Raw genomic sequence first — 20,287 nt, 5'->3', positions numbered from 1 at the left:
GTGATATACCAATATACAAATTTACTTTAAGATTTTTGTTACGTTTACTTTTTATTATTTATTAAATTACCCAGACATTTTTATTTATACTTTTAAAAAATACCAGACATTTAAAACTTTCTATGCCTGGGTGATGTGGAGTCATTCAGGTTCCTGGGCTCCACCATCTCTCAGGACCTTAAGTGGGAGTTCCACATTATAGGCTCCATTGCAAGGAAGGCCCAGCAGAGGTTATACTCTCCATCAATTGAGGAAGTTCAACCTACGACAGGAGCTACTGACCCAGTTCTACTCAGCGCTCATCAAAATCTGTTCTGTGCACATCACTAACTGTTTGGTATGGCTCGGCCACCAAATCAGATCTATGAAGACTACAACGGTCAGTTCTTAGTATGAGAAGATTATTCTCATACTAAGTGCTTCTTTGCCCACACTTCAGGACCTGTACGATCCCAGAGTGAAAAGCAGGACAATAATATTCATCATTGACTTCACACACCCTCCACACAAACCTTTTGAACTGTTGCCCTCTGGCCGGCCCTTCACAGCACCAAACACAAGGACTTCCAGACACAGAAGCAGCTTCTTCCCCCATCACCCTCCTAAACAGATAACTGCTCCTTAAGTGCCTTATTATATGTAAACTTTATATGAGTATAAAACACTACCTCTACTTACAACATAATCAATTTGCACAAGTGTACATACAATCTGTTAATATGTATATTGTTACCTACTATATACTACCCTGTACAATGTCTTTTGTGTTATTATCCCCCATTTTCTCTGCAATATTCTTTATTTTATATATTCTTATTTTTGAATCTTTTAGACTGTAAAACTTATTATATTGTAATGTCATTGTGTTGAATGTCTGTACTAGAAGCTTCCAACACCAAAGTAAAATCCTTCTGTGTGCAAGCACACTTGCCAATAAAGCTCTTCTGATTCTGATTAAATTGGTTTTAAAATGTTCAATAAACCTCATTTAAACTGTTAACTTCTTACTCCATCTGATATTAAGCTAAAATGTTCTGCCATGCCAACACTGTTTTTTTTTTCAGATCAGAAAACAGAGTATTGTGAATTTCTCTTCTTCTTTTTTCGACTTCATTGCGGATAGCACCAACGTGAAGGCACATTATCGCCACCTACTGTGTTGGAGTGTGAACCAGAGTTTGCCCTCCCCCTCAATTTGGTTTACATCAATGAAACATTTTCTTATGAATAATATTTAGATCTATTAAATTCTCTTAACCAACTCTGTTCTATCAAGATAAACTCCATAAGTGTATATGGTGAATTTCTCTCTCCAATTAATGCATCTTGTTATTTAACTCTTACACCTGCTATTCTAGTTAATAGTCCTAAATTATCATCAGCCGTGCACACCTGCGCTTTCACTATATTACCTCCCAGGGAACCTTCAGCTGTCATATCTATCATTACATTGAGCTCTTGGGCTTGAAAGCTGAGCTTAGATTCTGGTAGTTTCTCTTGATCGGCATTTTCAGGCCAGTTTTTTTTTTGAGGAAGGATGATGACATGGCTGCTTGGAATTTGGTAAGTTGGACTTGTTATCAGTGTGCACTTCTTTACTTGTACTTTACATGAATAAGTAATTGATGCCATTTCTGTGTACATCTATTAACACCTGTATGTAACTGGCAATGGAAACGTTTGCTAATATCAAGTGTTTCGGTAGTAACTGAATACAACTTGATTTGATGAAAGATTATTCTTTACAATATGGTCCCTGGTTCTGTTGTCAGTAGCGACTCACTTGCGCCACCTGCTGGCGCATGCGCAAATAACACGTCTCCATACACCGATTGAATCGCAGCTACTAGTTAAGACTATGGTGCCAGTGGAAAAACTATCAATTCAAGGAACTTTTGCAGCTCTTTAAAAAATACCAGTTGTGACTATTTATCAGTGTGTGACTTTAAATAAATCAAAAAGTGATTTCATTATGGCTCAAATCAAAACCAACCAACTGCAGTTTGATTTATATTAAAATGTTGTTTCTTCTAGGATTTCATGGCTGATATTGCTTGTGGCTTCAGCGCAGAAGCCGTTCGATGTGGTGCCAGCATCACAGAAGTTAAATGTGGCAGCGTCACAAAGTTTCAACCAAAGTGTGTACTCTTGACATGTCACATTTGACTGGTCATCGCTTTTCTTTCATGTCGTTTTACACAATCTGCACTTTTACAGGATCAGGCCTGAAGACTGAATGTCTGGGGAGTTTTTTCAAGCTGTCCGTGGATAAATCTTTAGCTTTTGGAAGTCGGTTGGAGTTCGATGCCATCAGTATGTTTCCTGCATTATCTTGTTTTGCTGACGGTGATTTGGCCCGTCTTGATCTTTATCATTACTTTTCAGATGGCACGCAGATCGAAGCTTTGACTCCACGCTTGGCAGACAAATGCGGCTTTAGCGTCGCCTCTGACCCCTGGGGTAACACCAACGTCTATGCGTCTCTCCTGAACTGTTTTGCGGGGAATATGGTAACTTATTGACTCTTGACATCTTTTTGCGAAAAACTCACCATTTGAGTTCAAAACATGTTTGTTGTAGCTTATTTAAAGACTTTTAGAAATGTAAACTAGACTTCCTTTAACTGAAAAGGAAGGTGACCCCTTTTGTGAAAATGTTTAAATCTGCCAATTGAGTAATTTTTTTGCTTCTAAGCACAATTTTTTTTCCATATCAGGAGACATTTAGTCCTAAGAATTTAGAAGGCAAGATTTGCTTTGTATGAATGTGATTTATCATCTGGTTTTAGGACGATGCCGTATTCGATATTGACATGCGAGTCCGGGTGCTTGGTGCCAAAGGAGAGCAAGATGTCTTTGAGGTGGAAAAGACCTGCAACTATGACAAATGGGCTCCTCGTGAAATTCTTTGCAATCGGAATTATATGGAGGTAACTTTCATATTTCTGGGCTGTGCAGTCTTTTCTTTTCAATTTGCTCACTGAACTTGCGGTTTTTCTACCTAGGTTTCTGTTAACCGATTGCCTGGGGATATCACTGCCCTGCACAGACCGCCTAAGCTTGGCCGTTCACAGATGTTTGATGACCAGTGGACCAATACGGTTTCAGAGGTATAGCATCATTGGTCTTAAAAGGGTAGTTCACCCTAAAATGTATGTTTACTCCACCCCCCTTGTCATTTAAAAACTGATATTTTGAATGGCGGTACCCATGCATTAAGTCCATGCAATAGGAGTGCAAGTCAACACTTGTGGTGTTTGGTTGCAAACAAAGTGTGTTCTGCAGCATAAAATCATACAGGTTTAAAATGACAAGAGGCTGAGTAAATGACACTAATATTTCTGATCTAAGCGATAGTTCAAACTTTCAACATGTATGCCGAATAAATGTGACCTTAAATTTGCACTTTCTTTACAGGCGATTACCTCTAGATACAACATCTGGAGAATTATGTTCTTTACTCCTCAACAAAAAGCAATGCTTTTGGTGGATGCACTGAATTCAGGATATAGCATAACAACAACGAAGTCTCGCTTGGTGTTGCGAAGTGCTTATGACATGCCTGAGACTTATGTGGAAAATGTGAGTTCACAAAACTACATGTGGTTTGGTAAAATCTGGACAAACCCTTTTGTGGGCTTCAAATGAGCCAATGATTGTCCATATTTGAGCCAATTGTTGGTTCGAGAACCATTTACGAGGTTAATTTATGCCATGAGTTCCACAATTGTTTGTCCACCCTCTTGTATTTGCCGTAACAGGTGAACGGTGTGCCAATGAAAATTATCAGGGTTACCACCTATTTCAAGAAACAGTGGTCTGTAACAATGTTGGACACTGTTGCTGCATGTCCAACTGGTATGTATGTATGACTTCCATGAATTTCACTCCTTACAAACATGTATAACTCCCTCTTTAAGGGGATAGTTCCACCACACATTTATGCATGACTCCCTTTGGCAGAAAGCTGATTACCAAACAACATCAGTCATTATCGATCGTCTTTATCATTGTATGAACACAAAACCAAGGAGACAAGTTAACCACATGAGTGATAAGCTTTAATCCTCGTAGTAGCATGGCCTTGTAAACTAACAGAACTTTTTAGCGCAGTGACAATGTTTGTGCTCCTTGTAAATCGCTTCGGAAAACCGTCTGCCAAATGAATAAATGTAATACGTTTCCACTTGTCTCGGGGTTGACTGTCCCTTTAACTTTCAGGTGGGCTTGTTTATACCGATGAAATGATCACATGGAACTTCCCTCGGATCAACCCTCTAATGGATTCTACCGACACCAAGATCCTCGGGATGTTTATGGGAATAGATGGGAAACAAATCGACACTGCATACATGGCTGCCAGAGGCTACTCCTTGACAATGGAAGACGCTCTCATTGTAATGAAACTACCTATGGGAGGCCCAGATGGATACTACAAGGTTTGTTTTCTAGATATTTTACTTTTTCATTCTTGACCTAAAACTAATGATTATTCTGTGTCGCAGAGTCACGCTGTGAATAACCAGTATCATATCAGATACAACATAGAAGCGATGCTGGAGTTATTGTGGAGCGACGGTGGCACAGATACTACAAAGTACAAGGTTATCTTTCCGATCAAGACCCCGCTTGTGTCTGGACTGCCCCAGCTTGTTGACAGTGAGTTCAACCTTTTTTAAATATAAAACGTGTAGACTTGTGACTCCTGCTATTGGTTGGCCGTGCCGCTTAACCCTCAAAGTTACACTACTTAAAGGTTATTTACAGTTTAGGTTGCCGTACAGTCCACCGCTCTCCCCTCCCTTTAAAAGCACCGCAGAGGATGAAATAACTCATGTCATGATTTCAGTTTAATACCGGTTTCTTTTTTCCTGTGATTCAAAAGTCTGTGCAAGTGATCTCCATATTGACCAAAGTGTTTGTGATTATGACTTGTCATAACCAAGCAGCCCTAATTTCTGTTGTTAGATCCTCAATTGACTAGGCACCTTTTAAAAAAATACAATTACTTGTCTTGCTGCTTCCTCAGACACTGATTCCCAACTGAAGATGTTTGATGTGCTCCTGGGTCCTTTTCTTTACGATGTCGACTTTGTAAACATCACCTTTTCCACCGGTGTTCTCACCGTTGCTGAAGCCACCGCAAGAGGCGTTATCATAGAGGAGCATCGCTTCCCAAATGGCTCAAAGACCATCAGGCTTCAAGTGCCCTTTTCAGATCTGTTCGTGATCAAATCTGTAAGCGTCTAAAATCAATTGTGTAGTTCTGTTTATCGCCGCTTCTGATCCGATGCCATCTCGTTGCAGCAAGTGGATTTGATCATGACTGTCTATACTCTCCCACTCATCTTCGGTTTTATGATCCTGCCCGAATACACGCCTTTCTCCTACTCTACATCTGTTGAAGTGACTCTTCATGATGTCGGTAAGGGTTGATAGATTGCTCTCTTTCTTAGCAAACTTCTTTAACAGCACAGTCTTGTTCCTCATTCAGTTCTCCCGACTATAACCGGGAAATGCGATAAGGAAAAGTTCTACATCCAGATTTTGTTTGGGAGTGCGGGCAAGGGATTTAGCGTTCTGCTGGGGAAACATGACTTGACTCCAGAGAGGAAGGCCGAGTATGAAGTGAAGGAGAATGGCACACACATGAGCTTAGCAGTACCTTTCCTGGCATCTGATGTTGCGTTTGAGGTCAGAATTAATGGATTTCTGCAAAAGATTTAGTATTTGTGTTGTCTAAACTCAACTTTAAGCAAAATTCATTTATGCTGAAAATGTATTTATTAATCGCTTTTATGTAAAGCAACTTGATGAAATTGTTACCCCCCCCATAGGCAGACTTTTTTTTTGCTCTAGAAGTGATTCACATTTTGAGTTTGCATATTTTCATTTTAAATGTGTAACTTCAGAATTTTACCGGACACTTGTACAGTGAAACAAGACATGAATAAAAATGTTGTATTTTTCGTGACAACTTTGCTGTTGCTCATGTGGTTTTGATCTCTTTGTACTTTGCAGCTGATGTACCCATCATCACTGAAGGCACGGCTTGACGTGTTGGTACAGGAGCCTGTCAACAAATGGAATCTTGGTGACTTTTCGCTGTCTTGCAACTTTCCCATGACAATGACTGGTATGTTTTGGGCTATAAAATTCTCAAGTTTGCCTCAATTCTTGTAGCTGTTTGGCACTTAAGCATGTTTCAGATTGCTTGTCAATGTTTCCCATCTGCACCCCAAACTAGTGCCATTGGTTAAATGCTCATCCTGAACACCTTGCTACATAAATACCAATTTTTCCAGGGAATCATCATTTAAATGCCTTTGTTTCTTAACAGCTTTAGGATTAAAATCTTCTTAATATCAAGCAAACTATCTATTTTCCTCATCTAAACTAACAAGTTTTTGTCGAACCAACTTTTCCAGAGTGTTACAGCAATGGTTCCATGTCAGCGCTGGCTGTGAAGGTTGAATCTGTGACCCAACTCTCGCCCCGTCAGCTTACCCTCAGAGATCCTTCATGCAAACCCAAATTCAGCAACGACCGCTTTGCCTACTTCACATTTAATGCAAACAGTTGCGGAACATCTAGAACGGTACGTTGGTGAGCATTTTAGCCTGTATGCACATGTGTATGTGACTCTTATGGATCTGTGACTTTCCATTAGTTTTATGATGGGGTGATGATGTATCAGAATGAAATCTCTTTGGATAACGCACCAGTGTATCAGCAGCCTAAAACAGGGGAGCCTATTACTCTTCCTGATGCAGATTACCAGTGAGTTTGCCTTTAAAATCCATCTCATGCACACGTTGACTTGTGCACTAATGGGCACTTTTTTTGTTAGTGTGACTGTATCCTGCTTTTACACACTAAATGACACCCAGACGATTGCGTTCTTCACAAAGCCGCGAGAAAGCGAACCTCTTCCAGAAACTGGTTTTGGGGTGCTTGATGTTATACTGAGACTTGCCTTGGGTATGTCAACTGTTAATGATATTTGGCTAATAACTGTTCTGTACCTCACTGTTACAGAACTGATGTCATCCACTAAAATTTCATGCCGCATGGCTTGTTTCTCTTTTCAGATGGCTCTTATAACGCATTCTATCTAGAGGAGAATTACCCAGTTGTCCAGTACTTAAGGAGTCCTCTGTTCTTTGAGGTGGCGCTGCTTCAGTCCTCTGACCCTCAGATAGAGCTTGTCTTGGAGAACTGTTGGGCTACTTTAAGAGACGACCGGAACTCTACTCCAAGATGGGACTTGATTGTAGATGGGTAATTAAAGTAGTTTGGTGGTGACTAGACTCCTCAAAGGCCCAATCTGAACTGACCTTATTTAAGAATCCCTAAACCATTAACAATGTTGAACTTGTGCTCCTATTTGGTGTTTTATAGAGTAACTTTAGTTATAGTTTTGGTTAAATTCCTTCACAAACCCTCTAAATAATTTCGTTTCATTCTAACATAACTCGCTAGTTATATAAACCAAAAGCTGGTGAGTGTACTGATGATAAAGGATGCTTTGCTACATCACCCTTCAATACAGGCAATGTGACATTCCTGCATCACTGACCATAAAAATGAATCTCTGTTGGGTGCTTTGTGTAACATCAGCCAATGACCAGCTTCAAGTGTTTCTGCATGTTTGTCTTTATTGACAGCTGTGTGAATATGGCTGACCGTTATGAAACTGTTCTCCATCCCGTGGCTTCTGGCCAGGTTCAGTTCCCAACTCACGTGAAGCGTTTTGAAATGCAGATGTTTGCTTTCGTGCAGCAGAATGTCATTCTCAAAGATCAGGTAATGCACTGAAATTCAACGTGTTAAAGGATAAGCATAAACATTTATCATTTTTCTTTAGCATGGTTTCATTGCTATGTCAAAATGTGATCTTTCTCCAGATGTTTGTCCACTGTGATGCTGTGCTTTGTGATATCAATCAGATTGATGGTATCTGCAAGAGACCGTGTCCCTATTCCAGTCCTTTGAAGACCAGTAAAGGTATTCACACCATTACGTGGAAACGCAGCATTTAAAATCGCTGCTTTTACAGCACTTGATACCAAATTCTTTGGTCACATTTTGCAACACTGTTACTGTTGTGTGCAACAAATTGCAATGCAGAAAAATATTCTTATATTGCCATTTCTCTTTCTCCCACAAGTACGAAGAGACATCGCAAGTGATCGATTGCAGAGAATGCAGCTGTCATCGGGAAAAATAATGCTCTCAAGCTCTTAGTCCATTTTGGTTGTCTAAATAAAGTCTCTTTAAAAAAAACTTATCTTTTGTGGTCCTTTGCTATATTTGCCAAACTCAGAGCTCAAAATTGTAGTCCCTGAACATGGGTGCTTCTGAAACCGGTTTAGGTATTTCAGCTGTATGCAGTAATGACCTAAAGGCACACAGAGTAAACGATTTCAGACTTTGGGGACAGTATTGTTCAGAGGACAGTAGAATTAAGAAAGATCAGAAGTCTGGTAGCTCAAAGCGCTGATTCAATGTTATGGCTTTACGCTTGCACTGAAAAAAGTTGTCACATTTACTTAAGATAGCGAAAGCAGAACTCTCTCTCAGAAAATTGTAAATTTGAAGTGCTTTCACATAAAACCTAAACACAAATTTCTGCAGCTTTTATTAGAAATTCTCAGCTAAAGTTTGCATTGGAAAAGTAAACTTCATTTGTAAACACTATTAAACCACTCCAAAAAACACTTGTGATTTATTTCATTTGGTTGTTCTTGACCCATTAGTTTCTTTAAGATAATTCCGTTTGTGCAGTTTTAATCCCAATCATTTGTATAAAACAAGATGCTTAAGTTAAGGTGACCTTGTTTTTTTTTCTTTTGAAGGTCCTAATGACTGCGTGTCTATAAGAGGTTAAGCCTTCAATGAGGAGTTAAAATTCAGAAAATACTTTTCGGAGACCAATTAATGGTGACAAACTAATTCCAATAAACCAATCAAGTGCAATAAATGCTGGTAGTCACAGAGTTTTACCTAGAAATTTCCTTTTGTTCACCATTGTTGGGATTCATACACTGAGTGAACTATAGACAAAGACATCAAGAACCAAAGGATTTTCAATTTTAGTATTTAAGGATACTCCACAAATTTCATATCCTGTAATATCACATTCATTGTGATTTAAGTAATTCAGAATGTCAACTTGTAAACACCAAAAATCTCTAATTACCATCAATTTTTTTGTTTGATATTGCGAGTGCACTTTTTGTTTAATGGTAAAAAAACCTTGACATTAAAACTCGCAAGTCAACAGCCCAACTAACTGAAACTCTCATCACTATATTGGTGCTTTTTAATGGTGATTTCCTACTATCTGGGTTACAATAGAGTAAAGTTTACCTGAGAAATTATGATAAAAGCTACAGATTGTGTTTAGCTGTTAAATGAAAGCTTTAAAATTTAATTTCAGCTTTTACTAGCTTTTTTCAAGTAAATATGAGTAATTTAATTAAATTGGAAACCATTCTTTTTTTAACTACAAGTGCTTTACTTTGCAATTTGGGAACTTTGACTAACGTTACTGATCATTTACATTTTCATCGTTTCTAGCTCATTTGGAAAAGCATGGTGTTTCAAGTGCAAAGGTTGTGAGTTTGATCTCAGATAGCTCTAATGTGTAGCCTACATTGTAATGAACTGTTTATTGCATTTTTTTTGTGTATTGTATAGTGTTTGTAATCGTGTGTGATTGCACTTCTACACCCTATTCATGATGAGAAACGAGCATAAGATTATCACTTTCTAGTGCAGGTAATAAACAACATCTTGAAACTTGACATTACCTTTAGCTCTGATATTAGTTGGAATGCACAAAATAAACATGATTTTTGTCATTTTGAAAATAAACTCTTCAAATATACAATCAAACTAAGTTTTTTACTCAAAAAACACAGCTAGCAAACACAATAAAAACAACATAAATACTCCTTTTGGAACTGTATTTTTTTTATTCTTGAACGTGGAGTTCAATCTTTTCAAGACTGATGTCCTTGAAAAATGATGTCCACCCTTCTAACTGTCAGAGGAAGTGATTTTCACATAAAAAGAAAAACCAGAGATGTGGAGGAGATATTAGTCATTGAAAAGGTGAAGCATCTTGTTGTGTCTGTGTGTTGAGGGGGAAGAGTCCTTCACACCTGTCTTATCTTCAATGAAGTGTGGTCTGGGTGTCTCGTCACTTCTACTTCCTATTGCAACTCGCTTAACTTATATTTTTGGAAGATTTATGAACCTGAATGTGAATAAACGTATCGTGCTTGGTTTAAGTCTGTTCTGGAACATGCTCTAATGTTAAAATACTAGAAAAGCTACAAACGGAATGCAGTGACTAATATTTGATGTAAATGATTTTTTTGTGCCACAAAGTTTCACATACCTGAAAGATTGTTTGTTGTTAGTTTGTCAGTTTATATTTTGGATGATTGGGTAAAAGTGAAGTTATCTAACATATAATAACCTATTGATTCATGTAGGTTATTTTACAGGGTCAAGTAGGATAAGATTGCGGGGGGGAGGTGTACAAAGGAAGTCATTAGTGAAAGCTGAATAAATCCTTCATGTAGCCTCTCTTACAGACACACGTCAGACAACATTTACCTCTAATCACTGCATGATCATTGCTAAAAGCCTCAGAGATCCATATACTGATAATGAAGATATGTTGATTTGTTATAAATGTGTTTAAAAGTTTGCTTAATTTCACCTGTACGTTTATTTTCTTGTTTTTGCCTTTTTTCGAAAATAATTTGGAGTAGTTATCCTGAATGATCCAAACACTATTCTGATTAAACAGAAAACTCAGTTTTGCATTAGTTTATCTAAGACTTATTAGGGTTAACATGTTTTTCACACTGTTTAAAGGTGCTCTAAACTAAATACTCTGTTAATGTATAGATATTTCTAGCTTTTTTTCATGTGTTTATAATATAACAACATACCGAATCCACCCGCCATACACTTAAAAAGTTTTGATCAAATCCTTTGGTGCAGTTTTGTTTAGTTTGGAATGTTATTAGTGATTATTACAAAGATTTATATATTATTAATATACCAGCGCTTATTTTATGGAGACATAGTAACATTAAACTAATGTTTGTTTCTTTCATTAGCATTGCATTGGTCGTAAAATAGGTAAAAGAAAACAAAAAGATTGTGTAATATTGATGTAGATGATTAACTACTAGGTTCATCCTTGTGAAAAATATATAACAGATTTAAAATCTGTATTTTTTACTAGTTTTTTTAATCAACTTTTGCAATATAATGATTTCACTTTTTTAATAACGAGGGAGGAAAACCTGTAGACATATGTCTAGACAAATGATGCCAACAATTCTGTACCGTTAAGGGAAAAAAGGCCCTTGACTAATCCCTCTGTCTATGGAGGTATATCAAGGTGAGAAAGCTTTGTCTATCAAAGATGGCATTTCATGTGTTAATGGCTGATCATTAGTTAAGGCAGTAGTCTGCATCAAAAGCCAAGACCTTATGTTTGAAGTTTCCAGAAGGCTATATTTGTGAATAGGTGAGTTAATCATTGGGGCCATCGATCTGATCAAAGTCAAAAATGTTCATCTAGTGGATGCACTTAAAACAAAAAGAATTTATCCACAGGGATTAGAGTACTGAATACATTACTGCAAAAGTACCTTCGCTTTGGTTTGGTTTGGTTGCTGTTTTATCACAAATGCGTAGTGAAACAAAATATAATTTCAAAAGATCTGTAAAGTGTATAACAAGGAACATATCTGTTAAAAACCATCACTGCATTTTTCAATGAGCCGGACTATAGAATATTCAGTGAAAAGTCTAGGTCGACAGAACTTCTCTATTCAATTTAGGTTCCAATAAGTTGAGCCTTAAACAATGTCATAAAACAAAGTCTAACTATGTCATCACAGATTCTCCTCCATGTGTTAAAGGACCTGAATCGGCCAAATTTGTAAAAAAAAGTACATACCAAGTATAACCAATCTGATGTCTTTTAAAACATTTGATGCTGAAACTAAACATTGTCTCTAAACAAAAATAGATTTACCATGAATATAAGATTACAACGAAAAGACTACAAAAAGAGAGTCTATAGGAAATGGTGTTCTTTTACGAGGCTACACACCGAGGGCGTTTTTCAGGATGCAAGGAAAACATCCCATCCAACAATACACGTAGATGTTTTTTCAAGTTGTGTATTCGGGTGAAGATCCCATTAAACTCACACACGAACCCTTAACAAATGCAAATGCTGCGCGAAGGCCAAATATTCACACCTGCGCCCTACCTGACAAATCTGGGCTCGACGTCCTGCGTAAAGGCGCAGTGCCAGCCGGTGCGCATTGACACCTTTAAGCTTTGATCACCTCCACGCGAGGGCCGGTGAGGCTGGTTATAAAGTGCCACTGGATGAGAGATCAAATCAGTCGTTGCTGAACACCAGAAGGAATAAGTCACTATGGCAGTCGTGCACGGGAACCTCGGAGCATCACATTTAAAACAATTTCAACTCTTTCCCACCGTAGATTTGGACAGAAGGATGCACATGCAAACAACAACAACAACAACAGGTTAGTGTTCCTTGCGCAGTGGCATCTATTGAAATACATTTAAGAGTTACTTACTGATCAACAGGAGTGAATAAAACTATTTTCTTTGTTTTTCATCAGATTACGCGGCACAGGTCAAATATCTCAGCGGCGCGCATTCAGTTGGCACGAGAGTGGAAAGCATGGCCCTTTTTACGCACCGCAGAAAACGCACCAACTTTACGCAGCAGCAAATCGACGTTTTGGAGAAAGTTTACTTGGACACCAAATACCCAGATATTTATCTAAGAGAGAAACTTGAGGCACTGACCGGCTTGCCAGAGTCAAGAATTCAGGCGAGAAATTAGTTTGCAATGTTCTACTCAAATGTTCAAAACACAATTATGAACCATAAGCTGTTTACCACTAATAGACCATATTGTCTGTTTTGTTAATGCATACATTCATTCTCTCTGCAGGTTTGGTTCCAGAATCGAAGAGCCAAGTCCCGACGCCAGGTGGGCATCCCAGTGCCATCTAAAACCAGTGGAAACGTCCTGGCCTCCAACACTCACCTTATGAACCAGTTAACCACACATCAGAACCACGCAGCCCTGGAGACGCAGAGAACTCCTACGTTTGGAATGATGGACAATTTTAATCACCAAGGGATGAGCTCTGCGGATGAGAAGGGATGTACCTTGAAAGGTGACATGTTTGACCCAACCATTCCTTGCATGTTTGGCAGAACCGAGGAGAACCAGAATCATCTGAGCGTCGTGGTTCCACGCAGTTACGCACAACAGTACCCAAAAGGATACGGACAGTTCACGACTACAAGCCATACCAAATCTACAATGAAACAATTCTTGGTGGACTATGACAACTTTCCCCCGAACAAGACCATCGGGCCAGAGATGAAGGTTGTTATTCCTCCTCTCCCAACCCAGAATAACTTCATGATGTCTTCACCCGAACACATCCCCTGCTCGATCCAGAACGTGCCAGTCGGAGTCCAGCCAGGAAATTTTGGTACCTTCTCTCCCATCAGAGCAAGCGAAGCCGTTGAGTTTTCAGACTCCGATTCGGATTGGGAGAAAGAAGCCATGTGTGGTTTTAATGGGTTCATGTAGAGCTGTTTTTAAAGTCTTCTCATGACTTTGTCTGCAAGCCAAAACATTGACGGTTTGAAATCCAGATATTTATTGTATATTCCAGATGTTATTGTATATAATGTACGTGTGATTTATCGCAGTGTCTTTACCGGAAGGAGACATTTTACAAGCATAATAAAGATGTCTATCAAACATCAAAATGCAGACTCTGAGCCTTTATGAAGATAATAGAAATCAATTTATTTACAAACACTTTGTATCATGCATACACTTACAGGTTAAAAAAGCTCCCACAAAACTCATTTAAAAACATACAACAGTGGGGCAGGATTAGTTTATTCTAAGGACAAGACAGAGTGTTTCAATCCACACAGTTGTCTATTTAAGACTTTTATAAACAGATCAGTGTCTTTGCAAAAATACCCAAATCTGGCAAGTCCACGTTACCCTATATATGATCATTTATTGATATATTTTGAGTGAACTGTACAGTTATCTACAATGTACATATTTAAAACTTACAGGACATTTTGAATACAAACAGAACTGCACCTCCCCTCTTAGTACAATGAAAGTTAAACAATCTTTTGGGAAAGTTCAGAGCGAGAGAATGAAATGTAATGCAAAACTTTTAACAAAAACGGTGACGAATGAGGAGTGTTGTTTGGTGTGCATCTTAGTTGAAAACTACTAAATTAAAACAAGGGAACTTTAAATAAATCATAAGTGTGAGAAACATTTGAAATGACAGTCAGAACAATTCTGTCTTCACAAAACAAACTTCACACTCCGTTTGCTAGGTAATTAAACATCACCCATGGCACTTTCATGCCAGTGGGAGTGGAATTGAAACACTAACGGTGCCGGAACGAAAACAGAACAAATTTTGACCTCTTTTAACATGAATACACATCAAGAACGATTGTTGGGAGAGATGAGCTGCTGATTGAATTCCCGGGTGATGAGTTTTATTTCCGTCACGTTCCGTTAGTGTTGTTGGCAGAGAAAGCATGGAGGTTACCCAGCTGGCTCAGACCACTCTGTATATGTGCTACATGGATCTCTACGTTATCCTGGAAGCAGCTGTGGAAGAATACGGAACGTTTTCATTTTAGCAAAAAAATATACTTTAGTAAACCTGCATGTTCAATAGAAATCATTGCATCATTGCAGGAAATGCATCAGAAATAGAAGAAAATCTGCATTACCTGAGGTTGGAGTCATCTATTGAACTCTTTATGTCATTCAGAGAGTCTGTCAACGATTTGAATTCAAATGAATTCAGGTCACCCCCCTCAGCCAAACACTGTAAATGAAAGAAACAAGCATGAACTATATTTTTTTACCACGTTATTGACATGTACCCGCAAGTAGGTTAGTATGATGTGTTAATCTGAACGCATCTCGCACCCTGATCTGCAAGAGGAGAGCTGTGAGACGGGAGACCAGCTGGGTGAGGCCCGGGCTCTGCACACGCTGTTCTCCATCGGGCGACGTGTTAATCTGCCGCACGACGTCGTGAGACTCTTCTTCACATCGTCTTCTGAGCTCACTGGGCTGGTCTGCAGGCTGCATGCCCTGATCTGGAGCCAACTGTACAAAAATCAGAGAAGAGTATAGAAACATAAAGTCCCTTTCAAACCTATTTTTGAGTGAACGTCTAGATTAATGGGCTGAGAATATTGTCAAATAGGTCTATAAACGAATTCCTCATGAATGTGGGTCACACATGATGGTGGGACACACAAACCTCATAGCAAAACTGCTGGACTTCGTGTAAGACCTTGTTGAGGTCCTTATTAAGCTGTTCTAGGTCCAGCACAGTCATGGCATATCTCTTCTGTAAATCCAACCCGATGGGCACTGAATAAGACTTCTGTAAAGGAAAAGCAAAACCACTTTCAGTTCTGAATGGTTCAAGTTTAAACATATTTGTCTTTTGAGGACAAATAGTCAAAATCTCACCAGTTTTTCGGCTTCTGCGTTCATCTCCTTCAAATGCTTTATGTGTTCTTTTTTAATCATGAGGATTTTGGACAAGCGAGTCTAGAGGGAAGGATACAACGACGTGTGAACCAAGATTCAGTCTGAGTTTAACGCCTTAAATCAGCAGACAAAATTCTCACCACTTGCACAAGAAATTTGACAGGAAATCCACCCAGCGTTTCTCCGTCGGTTCCTGTTAGTTTACCTCTCCAGGGGGACTGACTGAACAGCGGGTCATTATCCTGGTGACAGCGCAAGAAGATCCTATAACTATGAATACTAATTATGTATCAAACATCTATCTTTGCTGAATGGCTCTTTAATGGTTTTGTTTTAGGACTGCAATTTTATATCAGACACAAGTGCCAACACAACACAGTTTACGATCAATAATTTACAGAGCTAATCCTACCATTAAGATGGACTGGGTTGAGCCGGGATAGGACCCACGTGGAGGGGTCAGAAAATTCTGGAAACGAGGCGCCCGCTGCTTCTGAGCGAAGGCAGATATAGGCATCGTCTCATGAGGTTCATTACTCTAAACACAAAAAAAAGTTTTTTAAGGGCTAGACCTCTGAAACACAAAGATGTAGTAATAACTAGATTTTGACTGAAAAAGGATCATCCATTTCTTACAAGCACTTCATAGTCAGGAACCGTGTGTGTGCCAAGTCCGTTCCTGTCAAAAGTCACGCGATACGTCGCTGCGCTTGTATCTACTGCATCAATCTGACCGGTAAAAAGGCCATCATGAACACCCCTCAGACGAGCTGCAGGCAAAACAAACAAAATGTTATTTAAGCTAAAATTGCCAATTGAATTTGAAACTTTTCTTGTACACAATAAATGAGTTTCACAAGTTCGCCTATGAAGATAATAATGATAGCAGGGGTAGGTAAGGTATGCGTATTTGGCGTGCTGTCCAGGAAGCGGGCTCCGAGCTCGCAAGTTCCTTCTGAACCGAGAACATACTCCCCCGGATAGGGGAAAGTGCACCGAGAGGTCCAAGAGGTCACCCTCCGGGGTCCTGCTGTAAAAAGCGAGTTCTGGGAGAGGAGCCAGGGAGGTGGAGGGATTGTGTATTACATGTAGAGATGGCGCGGGTAAAATTTCTGTTTTATTTATGAGAAGGCTCGCTTGAGCTGAAAGGGTAGATGTCGTGGTTGCTGATAGTGAACCAGCAGAGTTTGATTATATGCTCCAACTTCTCCCGAACTTTGTTAATTAAACATCATATACGTTATGGTTCCAAAGTGAAATTCAAAACCTGATCTTATCTAATCTTTTTAGATAAAGACAGACTTCAAATGTGTACGATCTTCACCTGTAACTTTAGTGCCGATGACCAAGGGCAAAGGAATCTCATCTGGCAGGTCTTTGCATAAAGACATATCTGTGATTTTTCTCTGCTGCAGGAGACGCATCTTCTGTCTCTTCTGTTTAAGAGCTGTTCGCTCTTCGACAAAGAACGCAGAGGAACATCTGGAAACCAGAATAATTGTTAACACATTAAGAATACAAATCAATATTCAAGACATGGTAATCTAGCACTGCCGATTCAAATCTAGACGTTGCACTTTACATTTGTTAACACTAAACAATGCCAGTTACTGTAAAAGGGCGAAAAGAGGCTTCATTGAACCTTCGAGGTTTGCCCATAAGTCTTCTGATTGTTCCCCATTCCACTCTGGTCAACTTCCTTGTCTTTAGATTGGGGAAAGACTCCTTCAAACACAGGCAGAAGTCATTGTCTCCTTCAAATAAAGGCCTAAAAACAATAATAAGACAATAATATTAGAAAAAAATCCAATTACAAAATAATTTGTATACAATGACTGCACTTGGGTATAGGTACTCATACCTGTCGATATTTGAATAGAACCATTCATAGATGCACCACTTGTGAGCTTTGGGTAATTTAAGCAGATTTCGTAATCTCAGCCCAATTTTCTGTGAAGCCTTTTTGTCTGGTGTTGCAACATTTGCGAGTTTCTGTACAGGTAAAACATTTATATTTTGTAGTTCTTGTAACACAATTAGAATTCTGTATGTAAATAGCTTTATTGACAGGAATTGTATAAAAAAAGGGAAGATGTTTAGAAATAATTCCCACTGAGTGTCCATCGCACCTGAGGCACAGTGGTGACCCTCTGACTCCTTCTAGGAGATCTGGAGGCGAGCGGCCGCTCCTCATCTTCGCAGGACATCCGACTCCTCTTTGAACTCCTTGTGGGCTGAAGAAAAAAACCAAAAAGGAGACATTTAGGAAGAGTAAATGCATTAGGAAGCGAAACTGCAAAAACTTTGTTCCTGTTCTCCTTAACATTAAAATGGACATGCCGTGAATAATATAACATTCATAGTTATGAATACAAAACACAGGACAAGATCTGAAATGTTGGCCAAGAACTAAAAAGTACTGAAGTACAACGCATTACAAATAAAATGTACTTACTGTTTCCATAGAAGCGTAACTGCTCCTTCCCCTGGTGGTCTGAGATTTTGGTAAATTGTTCTTCTCATTTAGAGTATTAGACAAACTTCCTTCTGTCGAAAACAAATAATATAACTTGTGTGAGAGGGATGTTTTGAGAAACTGAAAAGTACAATCAGCACTTCTCGTTTTAATACAATAACTACATTTCAGATCTCATATTTTAAATTAAGCAACATATTTCACAGTGATTTATGTTTGCAGTGAAGATGCACTGTACAACCAAAAAATACCTACCTCTTAAACTTACAAGGGCTTTAGCTGATGAGCCTAAACACAAAAAAACAACGACAATGAAGATATTTCTAAACATAACATTTACAAAAGTTACATATGGTTAAAACAGATTTAAAGAAAAAAAAATCATGTCACAACCCAATGGAAGTCACCAGTCACAATGGCTATTTAGATTTAAAATGTTAGAATTGATCTTTTAAAATCAAAGTCTTCCCACAGCCTCATTATTTTCTGTTAATTATATATGCAGCATGGATAGATCTTTCAAATGGTCCTAAAGGGATACTTCACACAAAAATGTAAATTCTGTCATCATTTACAACAACCTTCGAGTTGTTCCAAATGTGTATACATTACTTAGTTTTGATGAACACAGAGAAATATATTAGGAATAATCCATAAAACCAAACCGATCTCAACACCCATTGACTACCATAGTAAGAAAAAAAACAATGGTGGACAAAAGTGCCCAACAACGGTTTGCTGTCCTACATTCTTCAAACTAACTAATGATAAAGTCATTTTTCCTACTTTGGGAGTCAATGGGTGTTGAGATCTGTTTGGTTTTAATGATTATTCCAAATATATTCTCTGTGTTCTTTAGAACAAAGAAATATATACACATTTGGAACAACTCAAAGTTGAATAAATGATGACTGAATTTTTATTTTGGGGTGAAGTATCACTTTAAGGCCACTAAACAGGGTGATCCACATAGATACTACAAATAACCTATTTTTACCCGTAAACTGCATGTAGTGCAGACGCAATTACAATTCTTCAATTTGTGTTTTAGATTAATATAGTTAACATAGTAGTACCTTTTAATTTTCTTTAACAGTAATAACAACAGAAAAATAGCAAGAAACGCATACGTGAAGGATTAGTACTACGTGAAGAATTAATCGACAGCCATGAAAACAAAGCAGCCGTATATATGAAAAGGAAACAATAATCCAGTAATTATTATTATAAAGAACCAGACCAAACATATACATCGATTCCAATATCAAATGGACAGCGTTTATTGTACCATTTAGACTGCGATTTCAGACATAAAATATGTTTTAATCATATCAAGAGTGTTTTTACAACACAAACAAACTGACACTGACAAAAACAACAAAACCCAGCAGCTGTCATCGGGTTGCGACCCTGTAAACGCCAGTATATGTTTCCACCATATCGTTATTATTACCACTACACCACAGCATCGAACTAGAAGAGCAGCTTTGGTTCAACTTTAGCCCTTAGAAATATCTTTGACCACGAAAATCTCCTCAGATGTGATATTTATTTATAGTAGTAGCCTTTCAAAGCTAACTATTAGCTCGTTAGCCTCACAGCTAATAACTTTACGTTTGTTTTAACTAACTTGCAACTATTGAAAACAATCGAAATGTAGTGCGAATGACGTGCGTTGCAAAGCACTTTTAAAGGCGCACGTCCTCAAATGTGCAATGTTATAACGATTTATTACGGAGTTAGTTTTATTACTCACTCTCGTCTAACAGCTGCTCGAGCTCCGCCATCTTGAATTAGCCGCGCCGGTTTTTCAAAGGCCGAGTGCCGCGCTGCATTGTGGGACGGAGAGGGCAGTTCAAACACTCCACATCACAGACGATCAAATATTTCGTTTTTTATGTGCTTAACAAAATCGAAAATTCAACGACCTGTTTATCCATCTGATTCAGGCTTATCAATTATTATTATTTTATTATCTTTTATTTAACCGGTCTGAATTACGGTTGATATAAGGGGTTTGGGTTTGTTGTGACCATTGCAACCACAAGAGAACCAGAAATGAATGGCTTTTCATGTCATAAACACATGCAATGTGTAGTTAATTCAAAATAGACAATTCTTTCATTTTGTACTCAATGGGAAACAGAGACATATACCGAC

At 38.4% G+C, this 20,287-nt stretch overlaps 3 protein-coding genes across 3 annotated transcripts; 2 read left to right on the top strand and 1 right to left on the bottom strand.

The window, feature by feature from the left end:
- The first annotated feature begins 1,472 nt into the window (after nucleotides 1-1,472).
- Nucleotides 1,473-8,246, top strand: zpax1 (zona pellucida protein AX 1). Its single transcript, XM_056764741.1, has 21 exons — nucleotides 1,473-1,563; nucleotides 2,035-2,138; nucleotides 2,218-2,313; nucleotides 2,386-2,510; nucleotides 2,789-2,929; nucleotides 3,005-3,109; nucleotides 3,417-3,581; nucleotides 3,761-3,857; nucleotides 4,221-4,438; nucleotides 4,505-4,658; nucleotides 5,029-5,237; nucleotides 5,307-5,424; nucleotides 5,494-5,693; nucleotides 6,021-6,135; nucleotides 6,428-6,597; nucleotides 6,670-6,779; nucleotides 6,850-6,980; nucleotides 7,091-7,280; nucleotides 7,667-7,805; nucleotides 7,907-8,006; nucleotides 8,170-8,246. Exons 1-21 carry the CDS (start codon nucleotides 1,538-1,540, stop codon nucleotides 8,244-8,246), a joined length of 2,790 nt encoding a protein of 929 aa, XP_056620719.1. The 5' UTR covers nucleotides 1,473-1,537.
- A 4,234-nt stretch (nucleotides 8,247-12,480) lies between these two features.
- mixl1 (Mix paired-like homeobox) lies at nucleotides 12,481-13,683 on the top strand. The gene is made up of 3 exons (XM_056765144.1): nucleotides 12,481-12,572; nucleotides 12,684-12,906; nucleotides 13,030-13,683. The coding sequence occupies exons 1-3, from the start codon at nucleotides 12,481-12,483 to the stop codon at nucleotides 13,681-13,683; spliced, it is 969 nt and encodes a 322-aa protein (XP_056621122.1).
- A 203-nt stretch (nucleotides 13,684-13,886) lies between these two features.
- lin9 (lin-9 DREAM MuvB core complex component) lies at nucleotides 13,887-19,985 on the bottom strand. The gene is made up of 15 exons (XM_056764452.1): nucleotides 19,884-19,985; nucleotides 18,383-18,415; nucleotides 18,107-18,198; nucleotides 17,781-17,885; nucleotides 17,513-17,643; nucleotides 17,294-17,419; nucleotides 16,976-17,133; nucleotides 16,288-16,421; nucleotides 16,064-16,189; nucleotides 15,792-15,893; nucleotides 15,631-15,711; nucleotides 15,416-15,541; nucleotides 15,076-15,258; nucleotides 14,874-14,971; nucleotides 13,887-14,748 (listed from the first exon to the last, which is right to left on the bottom strand). The coding sequence occupies exons 1-15, from the start codon at nucleotides 19,912-19,914 to the stop codon at nucleotides 14,643-14,645; spliced, it is 1,632 nt and encodes a 543-aa protein (XP_056620430.1). The 5' UTR covers nucleotides 19,915-19,985; the 3' UTR covers nucleotides 13,887-14,642.
- Between the last annotated feature and the right edge of the window lie 302 nt (nucleotides 19,986-20,287).

Source organism: Triplophysa dalaica, chromosome 13, assembly GCF_015846415.1.
Source record: "Triplophysa dalaica isolate WHDGS20190420 chromosome 13, ASM1584641v1, whole genome shotgun sequence".
NCBI lineage: Eukaryota > Metazoa > Chordata > Actinopteri > Cypriniformes > Nemacheilidae > Triplophysa > Triplophysa dalaica.
Note: the sequence above shows the minus strand (reverse complement) of the source record. Positions and strands in the feature narration are given on the sequence as shown.

Coding starts and splice junctions, on each gene's coding strand:
- zpax1 (XM_056764741.1), top strand. CDS start 1,538: ATGATGACATGGCTGCTTGGAATTTG. Junction 3,582..3,760: donor CTGAGACTTATGTGGAAAAT/GTGAGTTCACAA, acceptor TTGCCGTAACAG/GTGAACGGTGTGCCAATGAA. Junction 7,806..7,906: donor ATGTCATTCTCAAAGATCAG/GTAATGCACTGA, acceptor ATCTTTCTCCAG/ATGTTTGTCCACTGTGATGC.
- lin9 (XM_056764452.1), bottom strand. CDS start 19,914: ATGGCGGAGCTCGAGCAGCTGTTAGACGAGA. Junction 17,644..17,780: donor GGGTCACCACTGTGCCTCAG/GTGCGATGGACA, acceptor TTACCTGTACAG/AAACTCGCAAATGTTGCAAC. Junction 16,190..16,287: donor TTCCTGACTATGAAGTGCTT/GTAAGAAATGGA, acceptor TTTTGTGTTTAG/AGTAATGAACCTCATGAGAC.
- mixl1 (XM_056765144.1), top strand. CDS start 12,481: ATGGCAGTCGTGCACGGGAACCTCGGAGCATCACATTTAAAACAATTT. Junction 12,573..12,683: donor GACAGAAGGATGCACATGCA/AACAACAACAAC, acceptor TTTTCTTTGTTT/TTCATCAGATTACGCGGCAC. Junction 12,907..13,029: donor TGCCAGAGTCAAGAATTCAG/GCGAGAAATTAG, acceptor TTCTCTCTGCAG/GTTTGGTTCCAGAATCGAAG.